This window comes from Atheta coriaria, unplaced genomic scaffold, assembly GCF_025399875.1.
Source record: "Atheta coriaria isolate IRGN ID8LTWV9N9 unplaced genomic scaffold, Caltech_Dcor_3.1 hic_scaffold_10_pilon, whole genome shotgun sequence".
NCBI classification, from domain to species: domain Eukaryota; kingdom Metazoa; phylum Arthropoda; class Insecta; order Coleoptera; family Staphylinidae; genus Dalotia; species Dalotia coriaria.
Window position 1 is genome coordinate 920249 of NW_027045452.1, and position 23625 is coordinate 943873.

The window sequence follows — 23625 nt, forward strand, 5'->3', positions numbered from 1 at the left end:
ATAACACTTGTGTCGGTATGTCATGCAAGGTCTGCTTTAGGTCCGCCACCTTTGCTTGAGCTTTGTTGCCCTCGGCCTCTGGTAGCACCCCATTAAAAGCGCTTTGTGCTTTTCTTCGTGCGAGCTTTTCGTTTTCCTATATACTTTTGGCTTTACTATACTACTCTTCGTTCGATGCATTGGTGCGGTTTTTTCTGTACAGACCGGCCTCGTCAATAGGTGTTGCGTCGTGGGATTCCGAATAATAGCTCACTTCGAAGTGCGGCTCGAGCGGCTTGTGGCGGGCGAAAGTGGGAAAGCACACGCAGGGCCTTGCGCGGAAAAGCGCGCACGCGGGAAGCGCGAAAGCACAGGAGCGCGCCGCGGCTGATTCCTCCGGTCAGTCTCGTCGCGGTCGCTCGCTTGAACAGGCTAAAAGCTTCGTCCTGCGTCCTTTGCTCTTCTGATCGTGCGCCACGCTGTTGACTAACTTTCGAAATTGCGCTCCAACTTTGAACAACCCTACCAGGTATGAACTATTTATTTAAATAAATAAATTTACGAGTAAATTCACCGGCATAATGTCCTGGTATTTATTTATTAAATAAAACCATTGCGCAGCGTGGTAATTTATTCAAGAACGGCGATAATGTTAATGTCATGTTTATTTATTTATTTATTTATGACGCTGCGTTAAAATTTACGTGCTGTGTTAACGATTTTCTTTGTTTCCAAGCGCATTACCAACGGTGAAAATCAATTGTGGGCTTGTTAATAAAATTATTAGTTATCTAATAATGTAGTAATTGATATTATAAGTTTCAACTGAGCAAGAAAAGAAAAAGTAGACAGTTTGATAATAGATGGCGCACCTATGATATGATTAATAGTAAAAAATAAAGACTTTTGATTAAAAGATATTCAGTAATATTACATATTGCTGTTTCTTATTTTAATGAATAAAATTCATTTTGAATTAGGTTATTCTAAGAATATGTAAAATTACAGGATATAAATCGTAAATTGTAATTGGATGCTTGTTGAACGAATGTACGCAACATTTCCTTGCTGTTCTGTTCTCATTTTCACTCCCTTTTCATGTTGACGTATCGTCTGCGAACCGGTTGATTCAATGTCTAGCTATGCGAGATTAAATTTTCACTTCAATCTTATTTAACGATGTTTTCTCGACGCTTAGAAAACACTTTGATTTTCAAATCAGTTACAAAAATATATAAAACAGGTTAAAAAAATTAATAACTTGCTCACAATTTAAGAATTAATGCATTTTTTTACTTTCCAAAATATAAAATGTGTTACAATTGCTTCAAAAATAAAGTTTTTGGAAAAGTTGATTTTACGCACAAAACCAAACAAAAATGTTATCGTTTTTGAATGGATGTACGAGTGTTTATCTAAGGATGTGAAAATATTTTGTTTTTCTTCTTGATGCGCAAAATATATTATTAAAGTAGAAAGTTGCGCGCAAAATCTCAAGGGTCTTCTCCATTTTCCGATCTGACTCTGACATATAATATTACGTCAAATAAAATTATGTGTTATATAGGCCATTATAAATACCCAACAGTTTTTGTTTGTTTCCTTGCCAGTGACGCAAGCAACAAATTACTTACTATTCGTTATCAATGCGCGTCCAGAGTGACGCCCGTATAATGCGCACGTTAATTGAGTTTTTATCGCGACAAAACGTCCTCCGACCAGTTTGAAATAGAAGCCAAAGCTTTGTAGGTCTCGAGGCACCAATGGCCGCGCGCTCGCACTAATTAGTTTGCCAGCGAGCTTTATCTCAGCTGAAAGCTCGCATTTGCGAGTCGATTAGCCCTCGCTCACAAAAGAAACGAAATCGTTTAGAAAAAATAATTTCATATAATTTATTATGAAGAGATTCGTAACACTCGAGACAAAGTACTCGTATATACATTTTGAGGTTAGTAAAGTCGCTGAAACACAAAACAATCACTTTTATTTTATTTTTTATTCGCGTTTCTTTTTTGTGAAGTTTTTCATCCTTTAAGTACTCACGCCACCATTAAGAACACACATTGACAATCGCATTCGCATCAGACCCTGATAAACCGCAAAAAGAAATTTCTAAAACTCACAACTCTCCCCGAGGTATCGGCGAAGTAATCTGAGATATCCTCGCGAGCCGCGGCGCTAACAAATTACGTTTTAATGCGCTTCGCTTGCAAACCCGCACGCAGGAGAAGAAAAACTTTGCGGTCTGAGAAGAAGAATTTAGCATAATGTGCTTGTTTCGTACTTTTTTGCATTTTCTTCCGCGCGAGTTTATTTACCGCGCGCTAATGCAAAACACAAATAAATTCAAGCGTACTCGTAAGAAAGGTCCAAAGAGTTGCCCAAAGATTAGCTCTAGATTTAATCTAAAGTTATTAATATAAATTAAATGTTTACGCATCAGTGCTAGAAATGTCGACGGGAGACGTTTAAATTAATTGAAAGGATCGCTTCACACAAGGCATTCCAAGACAAACCTAATGAACGGGTTGATTACCAAAATAACCTTATCACATCTAGTACAGAGAGTTTAAAATGTTCCTAAGCAATGTTCAAATTCTATTAGGTAACACTTTGTATGTTGATAGTCAACGTAATTCCATGTTCTGCGTAGTTTAACCAGGTTTTTGGCAGGTCGCGCAGACTTCCCGCTGTCACACTGTAATTAGATTTCCTTGAGCATACCTTGGCGCGTATGCATCCCAGCGATATGAGTCCTGACGTCATTCGCCCTTTTCATTCTGTTTGCGTCTTATCCGGCCCTTTCCTAGCGACCTACACGATGCGGTAAACATTTTGCTTTTGTGTCCTCGCGGAAAGCATTTCGCATCGGCAAGGAATGTGCAAATTTCGAACGCGGGATAAGAAAGTTCTTCGCATCGAAGAGGATTACCCGAAATAACGCAATATTAATTCGAAGACGCATTTCATTTTTTTCGGATTTCTTCAACGCTGTAAGTAAGCGTTTTTTTATTTTTGTTTCTTGGATTCTGGCGCTGGATCTGTCGACGAGTGCTGGTGGAAGTGGCTCGCGGAAGAGAAGATTTAATAGGCAGGCATGGCCGGAAGCAAATGGAAATGAAAGGGAAATAAAAGAAATGTACGATACGATGGTGATGACAAGGAGCAGACGCCTGCAAAACGCGAAATTCGAATGAATTACGGACAACGCGCCGCAGAAAAAAGTCGAACGAATAAAGGCACTTATTTTAGTAGCAGGCGGTCGCGAGTCACTTTATTAATATTCTGCATGGCGCGGTAGTTATACAGGTTTTTCTTCATTTCCGTCGAGGAGCTTCGGACATTCGATGTGGATTAAATTACAAATCGAATTATGTTATAAGAAGTAATAAGAAAATAAATCTTTTTATGCATTTTCAAAATTTATGTTTAGTTTACATGCATATACATATACTACATATATTTCATACGAGCTTTTGCCTGCGACTTCGAACCGGTAGTATTTAATAAAAATATAATTTATTTTTACTCTCTTGTTCTAGACATAGTATGTGTCAATTCTATCAATAAAATTCGCAATTTTAGTTTAAAGAAATTAATTATATAAAGAATTGCTAAAAATGCATTTCAGCGCGCCATCTCGGATTCAACTATTTAACTATAACTACGATTGAATCTCAATGCCAACATTTATCCTATAGAAAAGGGCTGTCTTTAGGGTTTTCCCGACAATTATTCAAATTTTTCTCGCCGGAAAAACCATCCTTGAACTTTAACAAACATTTAAAAAAAAGAATTGGCTAAATTGGTCTACGCGTTGTTGAGTTATGCGCTTACAAACAGATTTTCCTATTTATTTTTATAGTATTCATTTATTATTGCAATATCTAAACTTATATATGTACTCGCATTTACCATAAAACATTATCATTATCAAATTATGGTCTAAACTTATTACTTAACACCTGAAAACTTATTTAACAACCGTCATTGGTCAGTAAACTTGAATAAAACTCATAATATAATTCAGATTTGCTAATTTGATTAGCTGAATTAATTATCCTGAAGGATGGTCGGTTAAATTTGTCAATTTGACGTGCTGTCCGACCGTCATCACCATCGCACCAGGTAGTCCTCGTCCATGCGGGCTGTCGCCATTGCAGCTCGGTCATGCGTGTCACGTCGAAAATCAACGATGTCGGGTGGGCAATGAGCATTTTCCGCGTCACGCGTTTACAAAATCCAAGGACTTTTATTGCGTCCACGTTGCTCCGCTAGATTTTCGCCTTTTTTGGGGCGGTGACCGCGCGCGCTTAGACGAAATATTACAGAGCATGGAACATCGGCTTTGCCTTCGTCCTTTTGTGGTCTTTAGCCCGGTGTGGTAAGAGCTGGAAATCTTTTGCTCGAGTGCACTTTTTACGCAATTTCGATGTCCAGCATTCATGGTTGAGAGTAATAAATTTCACGTTTCTTTCTTTTTTCTTGTAACTCGTATTTATTTTATTTTTTTGGACTAAAACTTGTAGATTACATCTATATAAAAATATATAAAATTTGTTTTTTGTCTATTTTTAACAAAATGATATTTTGGCAGACAAAGTATTGTAATAATTCTTCATATCCTCTTTGTAGCAAACGATCAGAGATTAGGATATTAAACCAATTCGCATTGTTCGCTTCCGAGCAACCATCACGCTTTCGTGCCTTTATATAAAGCAAAAGCGCAAAAAGAAATCAAAAGTTTCGAATAGAACCGCGTCCGCTCGCTGAAAACTCCAAGGGCTTGCACACAACATGATTTCAAAGCTTTTCCAACTTGAAAATTGTCGTAAATCAAGCTTAACGCAACTTTCCATCTCGGTGCCTTCCGCATTTGGGCAGCTTGTGACACAGTCTCATTCGATATGCACTGTTCAATCGCATTCAATAAAACGTGTCTGCCCCAAGCAGTGTTTCTTTCAGCGGCGGCAACTGCTGAAAAAACAACGCGAAAAGGTTTCTGATCAAATTTGTTCGTATGCAAACGTGCAATATTTGTGGGTTTGTGACATAAAAGTTATACAAAACGAGGGAGCAAAGGGTGAGAAAACCCGAGGCGGGCAAATGCAGAAAACGTCGAGAATCCTGATTGATAGTGTGACTTTCCTACCGACGTACATCGACTTATATCAACGCCCAAAAACAGCTCGGGGGTATTTCAATTTTTTCTACATAAATTTGGCTCAAGCAAAGCAAACAACGCAACAACATAAATTTTAGAAACCAGAGAAAACACGGTTTTACATATAAATTACACAAGAACACCAAAAATAAAAAATTCTTATTTTTGGCAAATTTAATGTAATAACATTTTCTGAAGGCATTAAAATGATGAAATTGACTTTTAATGACACACTGTATGTACCCACATGACAAGACATAAATTTCTTGTGAGTAATAACGTCGATTTTGGCAATGATAAATGCGCGAGCTATATTTATGCACTTTGAAAGCTCCCTTTAGAAACCTGCATAAATTATAATCTTATATCAAACGCGCGAGGTAGACACGTTTATTATTAATTCTTCGATGGAATACGTCGATAAGGTTTAAAAGTTAAACCCGTTCGTTCGGCTTATGTTTCTTCGCAGCGCGTGCACTATTACCAAAAACGTTAATTATTGATCCAGTCGAACAAAGTTGGCGAAGGTGCACTGCCATTAGTGCGTTCGCAAAAATTACAACAACTGCAGGCGAACAACGCTCGGTGTACGAGTAAAATCGAAACTTATCGAGTTTCCTAATTAACGAACAAAGTTTCCGAAAGCATTGAGGTTTTCACCTGATTTCACTACGTAATTGAAGCCACATCACGCGCATTCGTGTTGCAATGACTAATGGCTTTCTTTGGAAGCATTCAAACAAAATGGTTGATAAATAAAAAAAACATGCTTCAAAAACAGCAGTGTGCATTGACAACATTGTTTGTAACTGGATATTATAGTGTAATTTATTTTTCCCTGTGCCTTGATGTAGTCCGATACATAATTAAACAAACAGAAACATAATTATTTACAAATTAAATGAAATTTAATTTCAAACCATTAGACATGTGCTCTTTAGCAACATGAAACCACGTCAAGTTTTTAGTGTTAAATTCAATTTCAGTTAATTATTCATTTGTTGAAATAGTTATTTGCAATCACAGACAGTTACTCAACTTGTCTATATATGCTTGAACTAACTTTAAATTAGATAATACTCGATTTTCATTCGATAGTTTTTGGTGACATATCCATTCAACGCAATTAAAGCTACTAGCTAATACTCCATGCTTTCAGTGTGTATAATTAATTAATTGTAATTGTAATTAAATTTGCTAAAACATTTTGAAGATCAATTAATATTAGTATCAATAAAAGAAAGTCCCAAACGTGATTAATGTTTAATTAATTCTTGTTTATTGCTATCGAAAAGAGTAATATAAAAACTTCGTCCGCTTAATGTCGTTAAATTGTTAAATCGAACAGTAAATTCAACCAAGCAACGAATACATCTAAATATTGAAAATGCATTTATTCACGTTTTCCAGAAATTGTACATTTCTAAACAATCGCATGTTTTTCTGCGAACTCAATGCCGTAAACGTCGATACATTTAACAACAGCCTAACGCTAAAGCAATAAAAGTGCCCTCGCCGAGAGAAGTGTTCAACAATAAACGTGAAACGATGCAGAATTTATACTCGCTGGCGTGCAAATGACGAAACAGAGTTCAAACATTCAAGCCGTTATCGTGGACGGTGTTAAAACTTTTTGTTTAATGTAGAAAATTGCTGTTATAAAACGGAGTAGATTTTTTCAAATTAATAGATAGTAGATATAGATATCTATATATTTCAGTATTCTACTAAAATCAATGCTATGTATTACATAAATCGATCAGAAAATAAGTTTTTATTGCAGAGAAAGTGAAACAACCAGAAAATCACAAAACCTAAAATAAGTACAAAACATTTAGTCATAATAATTCAAAAATAGACACAGACATAACCTACATTGTTTAGGTTATAGTATCAAAGAGACAAAAGAACTTTGTTTTGTGCTGCTGGTGGCCTATTCATTTTTATGACTTTTTAAAGTATTTATTGACGTAAACAGATAATCTAAAAGTGTTGTTAACACTAACAGCTCATATTTAAAAGTAGAAAAAACATAAATTGTCTGTTTGTTTTAATTGTAACACATAAAAGAAAAACTGTATGCTTTCCTCAATACATGTGCCGCAACTTAACCATTGATTTTTTTTCAAAGTCATAAATTTATATACAATTTATGGGTGTTTTCCGCACCCAGCTTGAGTTTGTAATACTGGGTTGCTCTTATATCTTATAGTCTTTAAGCTAATATTCTATATAAACTTTATCCACTTTCATTAAACTTTGAAGTCATTTAAGTTATTTAACTTATCGATATTGCGAGCTGGGTATCGTAAAGTTAACCGGAAAAAGTTTTAAACGTATTTTACGATCGCTGAGCCCTAGTTTATAATAAAATGCTTTCCATCCCCACAGCAGGAGTGTGTTTTGCATATTAACAAATTATTAATGTTTGTAGCGGTACACGTAAACAAAATATAATCACTCAATCGTATCGGAAAACAAATCAATACAAATCAATGAATAAAATTAAAACTTGCACATCGTTGGGAAATTTAATTAAAAACGTTCTGTTTCATGCTTGCTATTATAAAACATACTTGGAGAGTGTATTTGAATTTGTAGCACATGAAAGAATTTTTGAATATAAAACTTGTTATGAGCAATATAAAACTTTAATCATGAAATTCTATGTGTTTTTTTATGCGTGCTTTACTATAGTCTTTGTTGCTGTGAAGTACTTTAACTGGATAAGTTTTTCTTTTTTGTTGCCAGTACTTTTTGTTATAACTATGAGTACTGGTTCAGATCATAATCATGTTGAAATTTTACATATCAATACAAAAATCTTTTCTGTTCTTTATATTAAATCTTCAATAAATTTTATTTATTCTAATATTAGTTTTTGCCCACGACATCGTCCCGGTAGTGTTTAATAAAAATGTCATTCCTTTCTACTTTATTGTTCTAGGCATAGTATGTGTCAATTCTATCAATAAGATTCAATAATTCAAATTTTTCTTGTCGTAAAAACTTTCCTTGGACTTTACCAAACATTTTAAAAAAAGAATTGGTCAAATTGATCTAAGCGTTGTTGAGTCATGCGCTTACCAACAGATTTTGCGATTCATTTTTATATTATAAATAAATTAAACATCAAATTACACTTAACACACATTTTAAACTATACTTTAACCTAGTCATAAGCGAGATGTAAAAATAATAGGTTAGCAATTAACCTCAAAGTGTCGGCGTTAACAGGACAAGTATCATAAGCATCTTGAGTACCATAAGCGTTAATTGCAACAAGAGTGCACTACAAATGTGCAAGGTGTGAAGGTGAGGGGTGTGAATGTGGAGACGAAACAGCTGTTGTTGGTTGCTACGATGTTCAGTGCAATGCATTCGTGTTTGTCGTGTAGGGCTCTGGGACACGCCGATGCAATTAGCAATTACATACTAATTAGCGATTGCGGGCGTAAACTAGTTGTTGCAGTTGTTGCGATTTACGTGTTTGGTGAGATAGCACAATGTGCGCAAATGGAACATCTCAGTTTTATAGTGCGGTAATAACAACTAACGATTACTGTTATAAAATTTATAAAATTATATTAGAGAATAAAAACATTAATATAATTTGTCATCAATATGAAAAAGAAATTTTTCTACGTCCACCTTTAAAGCGCCAGCTTTTCCACCATTTTTAAACACAAAAAGTGGTACTTTAAATACGGCCGTGACTAAAGTTCATTACTTACCGGCTTTATACACGGAGCGGAGACGGAGCTTGCATCTGCGCTTTTGTTTATAGTGCTGCACAATACCAAACGAAATGACCAGTCAAACAAATCAAAGCATTCTGCTGCTGCTGTTTCTTACCTTTTCACAAAATCACATAATAACAATTTGTATTTTTATATATTTGGGAATACACAGGTATATTCTCATACAAATAAATCAAAGCACTTATTATTATATTCTTTGAGTTTGATATTTTGACAAATTTGGAATGAGTTGCATGCGTGTCAGTCGACTATATCGTGCAAGCAACTTCCAGTATGATTGGTATCCATACTACCTACGAATTCGTTTCTACTCGTAAATGTAAACGTGACTGTGATTGTGACAAATGCCAATGAATGAATGAATGAAAAAAAATGACATTTACCTGCTCCATGTGGTATTAACCTAGTAGCCAGGGGTGCAAAGTAAACGCCGGAATGTAAAACCGAAATAAGAGAGTAAAAAGAACGAGAAATGAATGAAATCATAATGCAAATTGTCGGTTTGCATGTTGACATTTCTTTGCTTTGCTTTTAGGGTAATTCTTTTAACCAAGTCAGCGTTAGTCATCATTATTCTTAATATTGAGTAAAAATAAATGTGTTTTGCTTATATTCAAAACATTAGAGTGCTTTTATATGATTTAGTTATTTTTTGCCACAAAAAAAGGAAATTAAAGCTTTTTTTTATTTACTACTTGCTTTTGCCCGCGACTACGTCCCGGTAGTGTTTAATAAAAATATAATTTGTTTCTACTCTCTTGTTCTAGACATAGTATGTGTCAATTCTATCAATAAGATTCGCAAATTTATTTAAAAGAAATTAATTATATAAAGTATTGCTATTAATACACTTCACCGCCATCTCGGATTCAACTATTTAACTATAACTGTCATTGAATCACAATGGCAACTTTTATCCTATAGGAAAGGGTTGTCTTTAGGGTTTTTCCGGCAATTATTCGAATTTTTCTCGCCGTTAAAACCATCCTTAGACTTTAACAAACATTTTAAAAAAATAATTGGCCAAATTGATCTAGGCGTTGTTGAGTTGTGCGCTTACTAACATATTTTGCAATTTATTTTTATATTATAGATTTTTATACGACTTATATTTTAATATGAGAAGTTTATGCAAGAAGTTAAAAAGTAGTATTATGATTGTTTTTCTTTGTACACTACATTTATCTTAATTTCTCAAAAACTTTTTTCCTTACTTCTGATGGCAAAACAGTTTAAATAATCCAGTGCTACATAGTTAAGTAACCCATCAAGCGCTTCCAATCTCGGGGGTGTTCTCCTGTTTGACGTTCGGCCGCGTCGTTATATGCTGAATATTTAAATAACAATGGATTTTCTGCCGTCGTGCACACTCGCACACGTCGCGAAATAAAGCGACTCAGTCTCACACCACCTGGCGGAAGGACGCAGGACGAAAGACGAACGGATGAAGCGCATCATCATTCTTAACCGGTTTTCCTCTCGCACGCTATTCGATCGACGGCAAAACGCCAAAAGAAAAATGGCACCATGGCAAAGCGAGGAGCACGAAAAGCATGATGAATTATTCATCGATGGCGAGCGCGGGCGCTTTCTTTACGAGCTCATTTTAGCGTATTACGAAACGATAGCTGAAGGAATGCGCACGAGACCGTGTTATTTCTGGATTCGCTCAAAAACAATCGAAATTATATAATATTGCATCAAAATAAATAAAATCATATGAATAAAACTAAATTATTGTCAAATTTAGTGTATATTTACTGATATTGCCACCGCTGATATAAAAATTATATCATCATCAAAACGGGCAGCCATAAAAATACATCGGGTCTCAAGAGTGAAAGAAAATTGATATTTATCGACTAAAGTCTTTCGGAAAGGAGTTTGTGTTCGAAAAGTCACGTCGCTCGCTGAATATTTATACCAGTCATTCACTCACAAGGACATTTTCGCTTCCAAACAACAAAAGAAAATTGCAACACATTGTGCAGAACAAAGAGTTAATTAACGCATGAAAGTACGCTTATGATGTGTCGTTAAACGCCGACAAAACCTCGTGTATAAAACGAAATATTTCAATTTTCCCACTCGCCAGCTGCGCAATTTATGCCTCAATATTTGCATACAACTCGTAACTCACAAGCATGAAGCGCACGCGAATGTTAATGTTAAAACAAACGCTATTTATCTCCATGGCGACACACGGCCGCCGAGTAAATAAAGCCGCGTTTGCATTGTGCGTGGATGTGCTGTTCGCCGTCGGCCGGGGATCGCTGTACCAGGTTAGGAATTATGTGTTGCTGAATGAAACAGAAGGGAGATACGCACGCAGGCACGCTTCGCAAGTTATAATCTTACTTTTGATGATTTTCGCTTGCCTGCAAACTGCTAAGCGCATCAAGGAAGTGGCTGTGGATAAAGTTTAGAGAAGTGAGTTTTAGTTTATGAACCTAACCTATTTACGTGGTGTATGCAATGTTGCCTATGTTATAAAAATTACACAAATGTTTCTCTACTTGTGTGTGTGTGTATAACATACAATAACAATACGTGTTTAATCAAAATATTAAACCCCTGCGGCGACATGTTGTACACTTTCATTGTTAGCACAAATTAATACGTACAATAACGTTTGCATAACAATAACCTGCAAGTGTGAATCACATGTATCTCGTTTCTGAACGTCAGAGGGCGCTTGTGACAACATAACGTAATTTCATTATAATTGATTGTTAACGTGACAATCTGTAGGTAGATTTAATGTACTAATTACATATTGATTTGTCTTCAATTCATTACCGTTTATTGGTATGTTTATTTAAGTAATAACTAAACACTGGTAGTAAACATTGAATCCAATCATAGATGTTGTGTTGCTATTATTCATATTTTCATATGTATCCTCATGCATCAAATTGAGAAGAACATATATTGCATGAATTCATAAACCACTGAAATATATGAGAAATAACTGCTGCATGCAACATCGTTACGCCTGATCGGTTTTGTCGTCCCGAGCTTGTGTGGAAGTACTCGTATATCCCAATGGGAATGCAGAAGTTGCATTAGGTTATTGAAGAGTTTTGTTTGTTTTACGTCTATCTGTGAAAAAGCAAAGATTCGAGAATTGCAGCGGTGTAACAGCGCAATGTTGCAGACGTTGCAGAATTGCGTTTGCTAACGAAAATACGGTATTTTATTGCCTTTCTTTGTTAGGTTTCGAGATTGGAAATGGGTAGTTAACTTGAAAAAGTTCTCTTACTATCTTTTGGGAACACATTGGCTCAATAAAAATTGTAGTTTCAATAATGAAATTTAATGAAACAAGAAAAGAAAAATTATTCATGTGGGCAATATGGTACGTATTTGATAATAACTCTGTAATATAAACAATAATACGTAAATTTTACGGCTTTTTTTTTATCATAAAACTAGCTTAAGCCCGCGAATTCGTCCCGGTAGTGTTTAATAAAAATGTATATAAATGTATACGTCAATTCTATCAATAAGATTCAAAATTTAATTTTAAAGAAATTAATTATATAAAGAATTGCTAAGAATGCACTTCAGCGCGCCATCTCGAATTCAACTAACATATTTAACTATAACTATGATTGAATCTGAATGCCAACTTTTATTCTATAGAAAAGAACTGTCTGTATATGTGTCTTTGTGTTCCGCTCCATTTGTTATTTGCAATGGCATCTATAAAAGTGTTAGTTATGATTAACATTTATAATATAAACGTAAATATGTAGTTAAAAAAACAAATTTGAAATATGTAGTTTCATATGTGAGATTGCTCAACGGATTAAAGTTTAGCGGATCAAATTTATGACAAAATTGAAAATCGTAAAAACGCCATTTGGCGGGCAATAATCATAAAAATGTTACATTTATAGCATTAATTAATTTAATGACGTTAGCGCAACCAGAGGTGAAACGCACGTGGTATTCAACAACCAATGGTTATTGTAGTAATATCGTGAATTTCCAATTTTCCGCGTGCGACGCCCTATAAATGAAAACTAATTTCTCGCCTTAGCCATTTATTACATGCTTGGTGCTGCGTTGTTTTCATAATAGTTTCATTACACTCGCCACCAATAGAATGAGTTTTGTTGAGTTTTGTTGCATAATGTTCAATATCTTCTTGGATACAATTTCAGTTTTTAGTAGACAAAACAGAATAAATTGAATTCGTGCGAAAAATAGTTTTACTTTGCACAAAAATTAAAACAATCGTTTTTTATAAGTTAACAAAAAGTTTTATAATCTTAATATATTTTAGGTAAAAATTGTATTGAAAACTAGCTTTTATCGGCTACTTTCTGCCGGTAGTGTTTAATAAAAATGTAATTCGTTTTTACTCTCTTATTCTAGACATAATGTTTCAATTCTATCAATAAGATTCGCAATTTTATTTAAAAAAAAATAATTATACTAAAGAATTGCTAATAATGCACTTCAGCGCGCCATCTTGTATTTAACTATTTAAATATAACTATGATTGAATCTCCATGTCAACTTTTTTCATATAGAAAAGGGCTGTCTTTAGGGTTTTCCCGACAATTATTTGAATTTTTCTCGTCGTAAAAACCATCCTTGGACTTTAACGAACATTTTAAAAAAGAATAGGCCAAATGGATCTAGCCGTCGTTGAGTTATGCGCTTACCAACAGAGTTTCCCGTTCATTTTTACATTATAGACATAATTTAAGTAGAAATATTCTAAAACAAAGTAAAAAATCCAAAATTACAAATAATCAACCATAAATTGAACAAAATTTGTCTTACATTCATATATATGCTCTATATAATTTAACAATGCCTTATTTCTACCTCCTCTGCTACTTCTATATGCTTAAATAGTTAGCTTCGTGTTTACATGTGAAGCTGTAAGCCGATTAACAAGTTGTAGCAAATTTTCGGCAAACCAGGCATTGTTTTGTTTACATTTCGTGCCGTCTTGAACACAGCGGGCACATATGTAAAGTAGGCCCACAATGCGCCGTGTAAGGTATTACTTTGCGGTCCCAAAGTGGAAATTTACGAAGCCGCAAATGGGAAAATCTCGCCTCTAGATACAAATCTCTGCGTGCGCCGGCGCATCCACCAAAATACTTGCGGTAACGATAACAACTACGTAGAACAAAAGATTAAAGATTTACGACTTACATTGTTACCTCGATTAATACACTCATTAAAAACCATATTAAAAAGTGTTTCTGATTTATTAAAATTCGATATTTGCTCAGTCGTAAAAGTATTGTGAATTTAGTTGCGTCATTAAACTACACAATATGCGGAAGTATTTCTTCCTTGCAATTTATTTACAAGTGCTTTGCCATCCGTCGGCCGGAATATTTAATTTTTAAGCGCTGCAATGCGCCGCGTACTCATCGCCAAAGTGCGAGATTTAAAGCCGTTTAGCGTTTTAATGCGGGACCCAAGAGATTCTTATTAAAACTTTCAGATTTAATGCGCTAGATATAAGTCGCGAATGTGCTGCAAATGAATATAGCAAACGCAAATGACGTATAAAAAATATGCCTGAGTTAATGGCGAAAAAAGAGCAAACCCCAAATAACTACGGGCAAAAAAAAGCAAAAATCAAAACACAAAATGAGTGCTTTTTTGCCTAAAATTTAATATATTTAAATCTTACAATAAAATATTTTGCATATATACAATTCAAGTCTTGTTATTCATATCTTAAAAAGGTTTTTTTTTTTTTATTTTAAATAAGAATTACGCTGTTGTTTGTGTAATTTTATACTTTTAGACTTGAAAGCTGAAAAATAAAGCAATAAACACGTACGCATTGAATAAAACGCGTCGCAAAAAACCTTTCAAATGTTGATCGTGTATGCATGCAGAATAGTGAAGTGTTGCTACATGTCAAACGTTTTTTTTTTTGTTTATTTAAAAAATGTAAAATAATGCGAAATTCTTTCTTTTAATAAAAAACATCTCAGAACATGAAAAAGAGCGAAAATTCTTTTGAACGCTTCGATGGTTAGATACTTTGACGCATATCTTTAGATATCATATAAAATCTGTCGTTTTCTGATGTCGGGAAATGCATTTCACATACCTAACTCAAAAAATATACAGTATGTTCAAAAACATCTAAAATATGTATTTTCTTTGATAGAATATGGTGCAAAGTAAAATTTGACAGTGAACGAATGAGAAATCTTATCTTTTCACTCTTTTCACTGCTTTTCAGTGATAGGATTGCAAGCAGTTTGATCGTAATGCGAACTGCAAAGTAGTAGTGGCTAGAGCAGCGACACATTTTTGCGCTTTTGTCGTTTTGCTCGTGGGATATTCACGTGAGGGTCTCATGGGACGCATACACAAATCAATTTTGTCAAATCGTCCTGCGGAGGATAAAATTCGCAAATTCCAGACGACAAAGAGTCTCAAATTTGTCATGCAACTTTTTTCTCAAATTTTTATACAAAAATTTGCTGTATTTTAATAAAAATTGAAAATTAATTTCAAAAATGTTCTTTTGGTTGCCTATATTTGTTTCATTTCTTTTTATTTTCCATACTTTATCCCTATCAAATTCTTTCCCAAATTCTTTTTTATCAACTTCTAACTTTGATATTTACAAAATGCTTCCTACCTATTCCAACAAAATGTCCAATAATTTAATATTAAACATGATAGAAAATGATATTACCTATTTTTATTTATTCCACGATTGTCTTAATATTGCATTGCTCAATATTTGAAATCGCGTCAATCAATCTCGAATATAATAGAAGTTACTGTAACTAATATTCTATGCGGCAATATCTTTTCTTGTCTTTCAACCTCGAATTTCGTAGGTATGATTTGACAGCTGGATATTACCAATTTAGCTTATGTCACGACGCTATACCTCTGCTAGATATTAAATCAACTTTTGTGCTCGCAACAAATAGTTAAAGCAAAATAACGTTGAAAAATGCTTTATCTTTAGATGATAAGCATTGCGAGCATTGCAATTCCGTTGTGACCTATTCAAAGTTGAAGAACATGCATGCATATAGTTACACGAGATGCATTCGTGAGTTATCATAGTTGTTGCCACTTTCATAAGCGTTGTTTGACCAGCCTCAGCATCTCCTATTGTAATTCGTCGCGCTGCACATTCTGCCATCAATGCGAATTGAATTCGTTGTGACGTTGTCCCGAAGGAACCACACTCGAAATTTGCAGTTGGCGCAGAAACGTTCTGTTGACATTTGCTCTAAGGACCTGTTCACTTGAATATACAATGTGTATGACACTAAAAATAATATAAATAGTTAAAAATATAATAATTTTACTGTTTTTGTATTAATTTGGTTAATATACCGTGAGATTATTTATTGGGCATGACCCAAAAACACACTGTATTATTCTAAAGCTAATTTTAAACATCTGTGAATGATGTGATGCCCAAAACGTAAAACTGGTCCTGAATCCTTTGCGTATGGTCCACTGGTTAACTCCCTCGAGAAGATGTGCAACTTCCACGTTTCTCGCTGAGAAGCTCAATGACGTCACGTAGCCTATGCGACTATTCCTACTCAATTTCCTCGAAAGTGGAATCCAAACTCCGCGTCATCTATGGTTGTATAAGTGGATAGTCTTGCACTAGAAAATCGAAAGATGCCCCATTAAGACCAAGGACAACCTACAACTATACGTATTGAGTCATTATAGAGCAAATTCTAACAACATAAAAGGCACATAAAATATTTAAAGGTTATAAGAGACTGTGCAGTATGCTGCGTAGGTCTAGTGCATTATAGATGTCGTTGATGGTCAATTATGTGTGCGATGATAAAATATTTACGAACATTTAATGGCAAAATCGAGAACTTATTCCGGATATTGATGTTTTCTGCATGTCCTTGGAAGGTCACACATAGAATAGGCGATATGTAGTCTATATCCACTTCTGTGACTTGTTAAACTTCCAAAACTAGTGTTTTGTTTCCTTGCGGTTCATCTCCCTAGAGTTATGCAATCCGCAACAGGAAGGACTTTGTCATTTACGCCTCAACCCGAAAACCCAACAAAAACCTATATAGAAAACACATTAGAAACGTGTTTGCAGTCGCTGAGTTTGCCCCGACTTTAAACCCGCACGCTGTGAACATCTGTGTCTATTTGTTTTGCTTCCCCGCTAGTTCTACACTTCTACCCTGCCACGCCTGCAACGTTCCGCATTTCAACCTTAGCGAACCCAACAATTTGTAGTGTTTCTAGAATTCCGCTTGTATTCCATCTGCTATTGTTGTTTCGTTGTATAATATTGGGGCGTTGGAAATGCTGCTAATGTGCAAACGGAAATTGCGAGTATCTATGAGGTATGAACCACAGCTATAGATAGATATAGAATAGTGCGGTTATAAAACATTTGCTTGTCTGCAGCACTCACTCATTCCTAATTCGGTCGTATGTAGATTCGGGGTGGATCGTAGATTTTGGCGTAAACGGGCGACGAGCGGGAAATTGTATAAATTTCCTCCACTTTTCCGCCTGAATTTCCACTGCGGCGGGGCATTTCGCGTGGAAAATTCACGATCGGATATAAACGGACGGAATTTACTATAGTTTTATCTACAATGAGAAAAACAAAATAAATAAAAAATAAAAATAAAGAAATATAGTAAATTTAATAATAGTACATCTTTTCAAAATTTAATTCTATCTCGGATTGATTCTACCTGCAGCCTGGAAGTCAGCAGGTTCAATTTGTTCGTCAAACAATTGGAATCGGTGGGGAAAAACGAGTTATGAAAGTATGCATGCGAGGTCGAACTCGGCCCCTTTCAGCGGAGGCGGTACCGACCGCATTTATCCGATTGACGGCAGCGTTCATACTCCTGTCGGAAGTTTATGCACGCCGCTCACCGCGTCCTGGGCACAGGGTTCAATTGAAAATCCTGCGAATAATTCATCCTGCGCGATGCAATTCCACCACGAGCGCGACACGGAAAAGCACCTCGAAATGGAAAATTAATTTTCGGACGCGACCACAAGCGTCCTGAAATTGATGACACATTCGCACACTGATTTATACCCTGTCGTACAGTAATCTAACTTACCGACAGAAAACAACCATTTTTCAACTGCATAAGTTTTCGGTTAACTGTTTTGCTTACTTGACTTATTTTGATATGTGGAAGTAAGAATCTATCCGGGCGTTACTTATTAGACACTTAGAGGTAATCTAATAATAGAACGTACGTTCATGACACACTAATTATAACGCCATGATGGTGTGCAACTAACCATGCAACAATCAGCTAGTGACCGAACAACCAATTTCGATTGTCGTGGACAGTACATTGTGTTTTCAACACAATACTCGCTTTTTGACAAATAATACTCAATTATCTTGACTATTAAACCCTACGATTGTTATTTCAGAAGCAATATGAAGCAAATTATCTCTTCTAAAACCAACAAATCATTATCAAAAAAATATAACAATTTTCACCTAACCTTAATTTTTTATTTTGTACAGTATTATGTGCAAAATATAATATTTACGTGTCGAAATCTCTTCAAACAACAGTTGCACAACAATATTCATGTTTTGTTGTTGGAAAATTCAATGCGGTAATCCCATTCGGACAAATGAAACATAATTAAAGCAGTTGTTGTTGTGTAATGTTAATTATCACACGCTATACAAGTAAAACGCAAGCTACACGATCTTGTTGCTAAATACAAATTTAATTTAAACATTTGCGTACGAGTATACAACACAGGGATGATGGAAATGAGTCTAATTAAGTTTCGCCGCAAGTCAAACAAGTACCAACATACTCGTAATTTATTAACATTACGATTTATTGTTGAAACAAAAATGAAACAAATTCGGGAACTTTAACTAATTTGTTTGATAAGGAAATAAACCATTATGTATTGTATGATATTTTTATTCAATTTTCTTCAGGATTGCATGTCTAATTGAATTAATCGTTATTAGGTAATATTTGAGGTTAAATCACACCCGCTTGAATTATTCTTCCATTTCGGGGAGTTTAGGATGAATGCACTTGAAGAATGCCCAAGCATTTTCGGCGGCATCATGATGATCATCCTTAGCGCACTCCTCGATGTCCTTGTCGTATGTGTGTCCGTCGAAATATTTAGCGAAGTCCGCTTTGATCTTGTCAACGTCAAAACTGCCATCGTCCTTTTGGACATGCAATTTTTTGTGGAAGCAGAGCACAAACTTCTTCAGATCTTCGTCACCCTCGACGAATTCATTTTTCTTCATCTTCTTCAGATGTTCGTGGTCCAGATTGGGAAATTCGGCCAAGCACTCTTTTTTGATGGTCAAAAATTGTGCCTTGACGTCATCAGGAAGAGCCGCCTATATAATAACATTATTGATTATTATAAAAAAAAATGGATTAAGTTAGTGTTTTGTGCTTACGCCATTAATGCTGGCGATGTAGAGGGCGACACAAGCGATTGTCAAGAGGAACTTCATCTTGCTGCTGATGGTTTGTTAGTTGAACTTGGTTTAACTGATGCTTTGATGAGGATGTCGACGGTGTTTTATAGCAAAATTCACAGGTGATGAGCTGACGATTTCGGGCGGGTTTGGGAAGGAAAGACCCTGAAATTAGTCGCCGTGTAGGTTAATTGTTTCCCGATTGTGGTCTTTATGTACAAGTACATGGTATCACATTGTTTTCAAGCGTTGCGCGCTCAGCGGATAATTATTTTTGTATATCGTTGGCCACTAATCGGCGCTCGTTATTCGCTATTAATTTGCGTGTGTTAAAAAATTATGTAATGCTCATAATGATCATAATTTTATACAAAGTGTATCAAGAACCTATCGAAATATTTATTTTTTCTTATTTAATCGTCTCAAAATCACAAATTAATTTTATTTTAATAATTTCCAAAGGATAATAAAAGAAATCCAGTGTCTCGTTATTACTAATAAAATTATTCAACCAATAATCAACTTTCGCATGCCCTGGTCACATTTGTTTGTATTCTCAGTGCAAACGCGAACAGATTTTACGGAAAAACAACACAAATCGCTTTGCTCACGCAATAGCTCAATAAACGAAATTAAATCAATTTAACGATACTCTGCAAGTTGTCTGACCACTGACCAATAGCTATACACGGACGTCAATCGCATTAATCTTAATCTTAAGACTTGTAATGAAGTTATTAAAAACTTTTATTTAGTCATTGCGACCATTTTAAGTGTGGTTATAGTTATATTGTGCTGTTTGGGAGTGTTAAACACATCGTACGTTCTGCAGCGCTCGAAAGTAAATCCCCCGAAGAGGGATCTAAAGAAAACGCGAGCTGGATGACACTGGATTACGTCAAGCGGCAGTAAAACAATAAAACAGGCGAACCGGAAGTGTGCTCGCAACGCCACAGCGGAATATGACACACATTGTCGCATGTTTAAAGCGAATACACACGGGTTCTTGCGTTCGGCGTGAAGATTTGCTCTTATTACTTCCTTTGCAGCCGAAGTTCTAGGTAGTTACTTACGCCAAGTGGTTTAAACTTGTACAAAGTTGCGTTTTGTTACTTCACAAAACGAAAAACACGAATTTCTGCATATTACATAACCAACAAATTGTTTTCAGTTAATGTTATTCTATTTCCATGCTAACTTAATAGAAGAATAAGTACCAACTAAAAACAATTCAATTGGCTGAAATTTAACAGCTGAGTAAATAAATTCCAAATGATTAATGCTATTTACGGTCCATTTTGTTGGTTACGTTTAGTCTGGTCGTGAGGTTGCATACAATACACAGTGCATCTATTGTCAAAAGTTTTGTGTGCTTGTTTTCGTTCTGGTCCTGAATGCTCCCCGGTTTCAACTAATTTCAATGCACATTTCACAAGCTCAGCTGACACTGAAAGCTACCTATACATCCTCCATTTTCTACTTTCTATACACCATTCGCTATTCGGTAGGCGACACGAGCGGCAGGTGTGGACGGCGTAATAGAATTTTTACCATTGTTCCACTTCGGACAGTCTTTTAACTCACGTTCAGCCCTGAAACTGAGGCTGGAGTGGACGAGCTGAAAGCAAAGTGCATTAAGTTTAATTAATGATCGCCCGCGGGTGCTCCAATAGTCGTTAATTAATTTCAGTGGAAATTTCGTTTCTTTTTTTGTTCCCTGTCATTGAATACTTTTGATATAGAAATCACAAAAGTTTAAGTTAGAGTGTTTTTTAAGGTTATGCAATGTCAAATCAACTAGATAATAGGTTAAACGTCCTTAACCTTAAAAAAAGTTTTCTTTCGTTTTTTGTTTGCATGGGTAAAAGATTGAACGACCAAAGCAATAAAGGCGTCACTTGGTGACACGCGACATTCGTCAGGATGCCTTTCTACAACTTATTTTTACTCTAGCGCGTTTTCTTGAATTTAATTTAACAGAGCCATTTGGCTTTTTACTTGAATACGCTTGCATATAACACCGGCGCCATGTTTTAAACTCGTTTTCTATATTTTGCACACTAAAATAACAGTGGTGGGTTTATTTAAAGGTGACTCGGTGGTTTCGTGGACATTTTATGTTTTTATGAGGTCACCGCGTCCTTAAGGAAACTCTTTATTTTTTACCTCTTGGTTTTATAACTTTCTTCGCACGTTATATGACCGTTGTGGCGAATGCGCAAGATAATAAACTGTGTTTTATTTTTTCAGGTTTGCCAAGTCAAAGCGGCGCATTCTATCAAGGAAGGTAAGTGATGTTGCTCAATTTTATAGGTTAAAATTGAAAATACTATACATGGCAACGTATACGCTAGTAAAGTATCTACCTTAGCGCCGCCTCGTGGCTTATTTCTTAAATAGTGAGATCTGAAACCTTGAGTACCATATGTTATATATATACTAGTTAACCGGGCAAACGTTGTTTTGCCATATAAATTATTTCTAGTTTCTAGATAAATTTTAGTGTAGACAAAGAGTAACTTACTTATTATAAGTGTGTCAGTATGAAAAATTTAATTAACTGAACTAATTGTGCCAAATACACTTAAAATGAATAATTTTATTATTATGAATAAAATAGTAATCTATAATATAAAAATGAATCGCAAAAGTGTTGTTAACCATTGTAAACGTTACTTACTACACTTGATACGTATACCATAATGATGGCCGAAAACTGTGTAGGGTGTGACAGAAGTCTTATTGTGTGAGTGAAAAGAAGACCGGCTTCAGTCTCATTCCTTCAAGCGGTATGAAAAGTGAATAAATTACTAAAATGGCTATAAAAATAGGGTATTTAGTTCTTTTCACTAAACATGATTATTCAATTTTAATAGCAAACAAATAATTTCAATTATTGTCACAATTTTATAAGTAAAGCTCTGATTGCAGGAGTGATGGAAAACCGTGGCAGCCTGGAAAAAATTCCAGAATTTGCAGTGCACATTTTGTTGGGGGTGAAAAATCTAACAATCCACTCAATGAATTTTATCACCCAACTATATTTCCTCTAATATACGTAAAAAAAAGAAATTCTAATGCAGGTTTACGAGCTGAGAGATTGCGAAAACGACGGGAAAGAATTTCATCTGCAATAATTAATACAGCTCCAGCAGATGCTGCAGTTGATGAAATAGTTGTTTCTGAGAAACGTGATATTGGCATACAAACAAAAATATTTTTTTGTCGACATTTTTTTTAAATGTTTAATTATGGATAATATATTCAATAATAAAGTGTAAACATTAGCTTGGCAGGTGTAGCTTACCCACCATTTAAAAAATAAGCCACGAGGCGGCGCTAAGGTAGATACTTTACTAGCGTATACAATCTAAATGAGAATTTGAGTGTACAAAAAACATCGAAATGTGAGGTTATAGTACAAGGAAACGATTATCACCAGTGTGTGAGAAGGGAAAATTGTGCTGCGATTGCCAATATTCCTATCTCTCCACTCTGCTTATCTCTGGAGTACGTCGTGGCTGGCCTGTAATTACCGGCCCCCGGCGGGTCGTTGCGGGGCGTTTTTGGCACGCTGCCCTCAAAATACAAACTGCACGCTTAACTATCTAATTATGGCGGCAATTGTGCATAAACTCTTTCGTTTCGTTTATGTTTCGCGTGATGAAAAACAAAGCGAAAATAAATCCACCAACCACACCGAAAATTGGAATAAAATGGATATTAATGATATCCACGTTGGTGTGGAGTCCATGATGGGAGTTGCATCAGGTCGATAAATCATCGTTACGCCATACCAACAAAAAAATAACTAACAATACAGAATAATTGAAACAGCACACACGCGAAAAATAAAACAGTCAATTGAGGAACGAACAAAATTCAAGACTGATTCATTTTTAAATTACGCTGATTGCTTTTTAACTTGTTTACTTTTTTAATTCTCAGAATGGTTTGAATTCGCTCGGTACTATTGTTTCATTTATATGATAGTAATAAAATTATATATTTTACAACCATCTGAAGTTTATGTGTATAAACATCTTGGAAATTAAAGTTTTCCTTTAACTTCCATTCTTTATCGCTGGAAGCGTAATCAGTTTATTTTTATATTTTAGATAAATGTTATTATAACCTATCTCTGACACAGTTCAGAATGACCAAGGGGTAATTTGAAACCCGATAAATTTATTAACCAACTTTTGCTTCATGTTGTCCCTGTCATTTTTCATTTGCTCATTAATATATTTATGTTATCATCC

General features: G+C 35.2%; 2 protein-coding genes and 1 long non-coding RNA gene across 4 annotated transcripts in view; 1 reads left to right on the plus strand and 2 right to left on the minus strand.

Moving 5' to 3' along the window:
* Nucleotides 1-353: 353 nt before the first annotated feature.
* Nucleotides 354-23625, plus strand: part of Scp2 (Sarcoplasmic calcium-binding protein 2) — a 41751-nt gene continuing 18479 nt past the window's right edge. Inside the window, exons 1-2 of one of the 2 annotated variants that reach the window (XM_065314997.1) lie at nucleotides 354-508; nucleotides 21614-21650. The gene's annotated coding sequence lies outside the window, so the exon portion shown is untranslated. Of the gene's footprint in view, nucleotides 509-11127; nucleotides 11335-21613; nucleotides 21651-23625 lie in introns of those variants that run through there. The other variant, XM_065314998.1, reaches the window with a different exon arrangement.
* On the minus strand, nucleotides 16272-17619 carry LOC135800897 (uncharacterized). Its single transcript, XR_010550237.1, has 3 exons — nucleotides 17580-17619; nucleotides 17330-17511; nucleotides 16272-16585 (listed from the first exon to the last, which is right to left on the minus strand). It is a non-coding gene; the product is annotated as an uncharacterized lncRNA (long non-coding RNA).
* On the minus strand, nucleotides 18819-19503 carry LOC135801486 (uncharacterized). Its single transcript, XM_065314999.1, has 2 exons — nucleotides 19343-19503; nucleotides 18819-19279 (listed from the first exon to the last, which is right to left on the minus strand). Exons 1-2 carry the CDS (start codon nucleotides 19397-19399, stop codon nucleotides 18923-18925), a joined length of 414 nt encoding a protein of 137 aa, XP_065171071.1. The 5' UTR covers nucleotides 19400-19503; the 3' UTR covers nucleotides 18819-18922.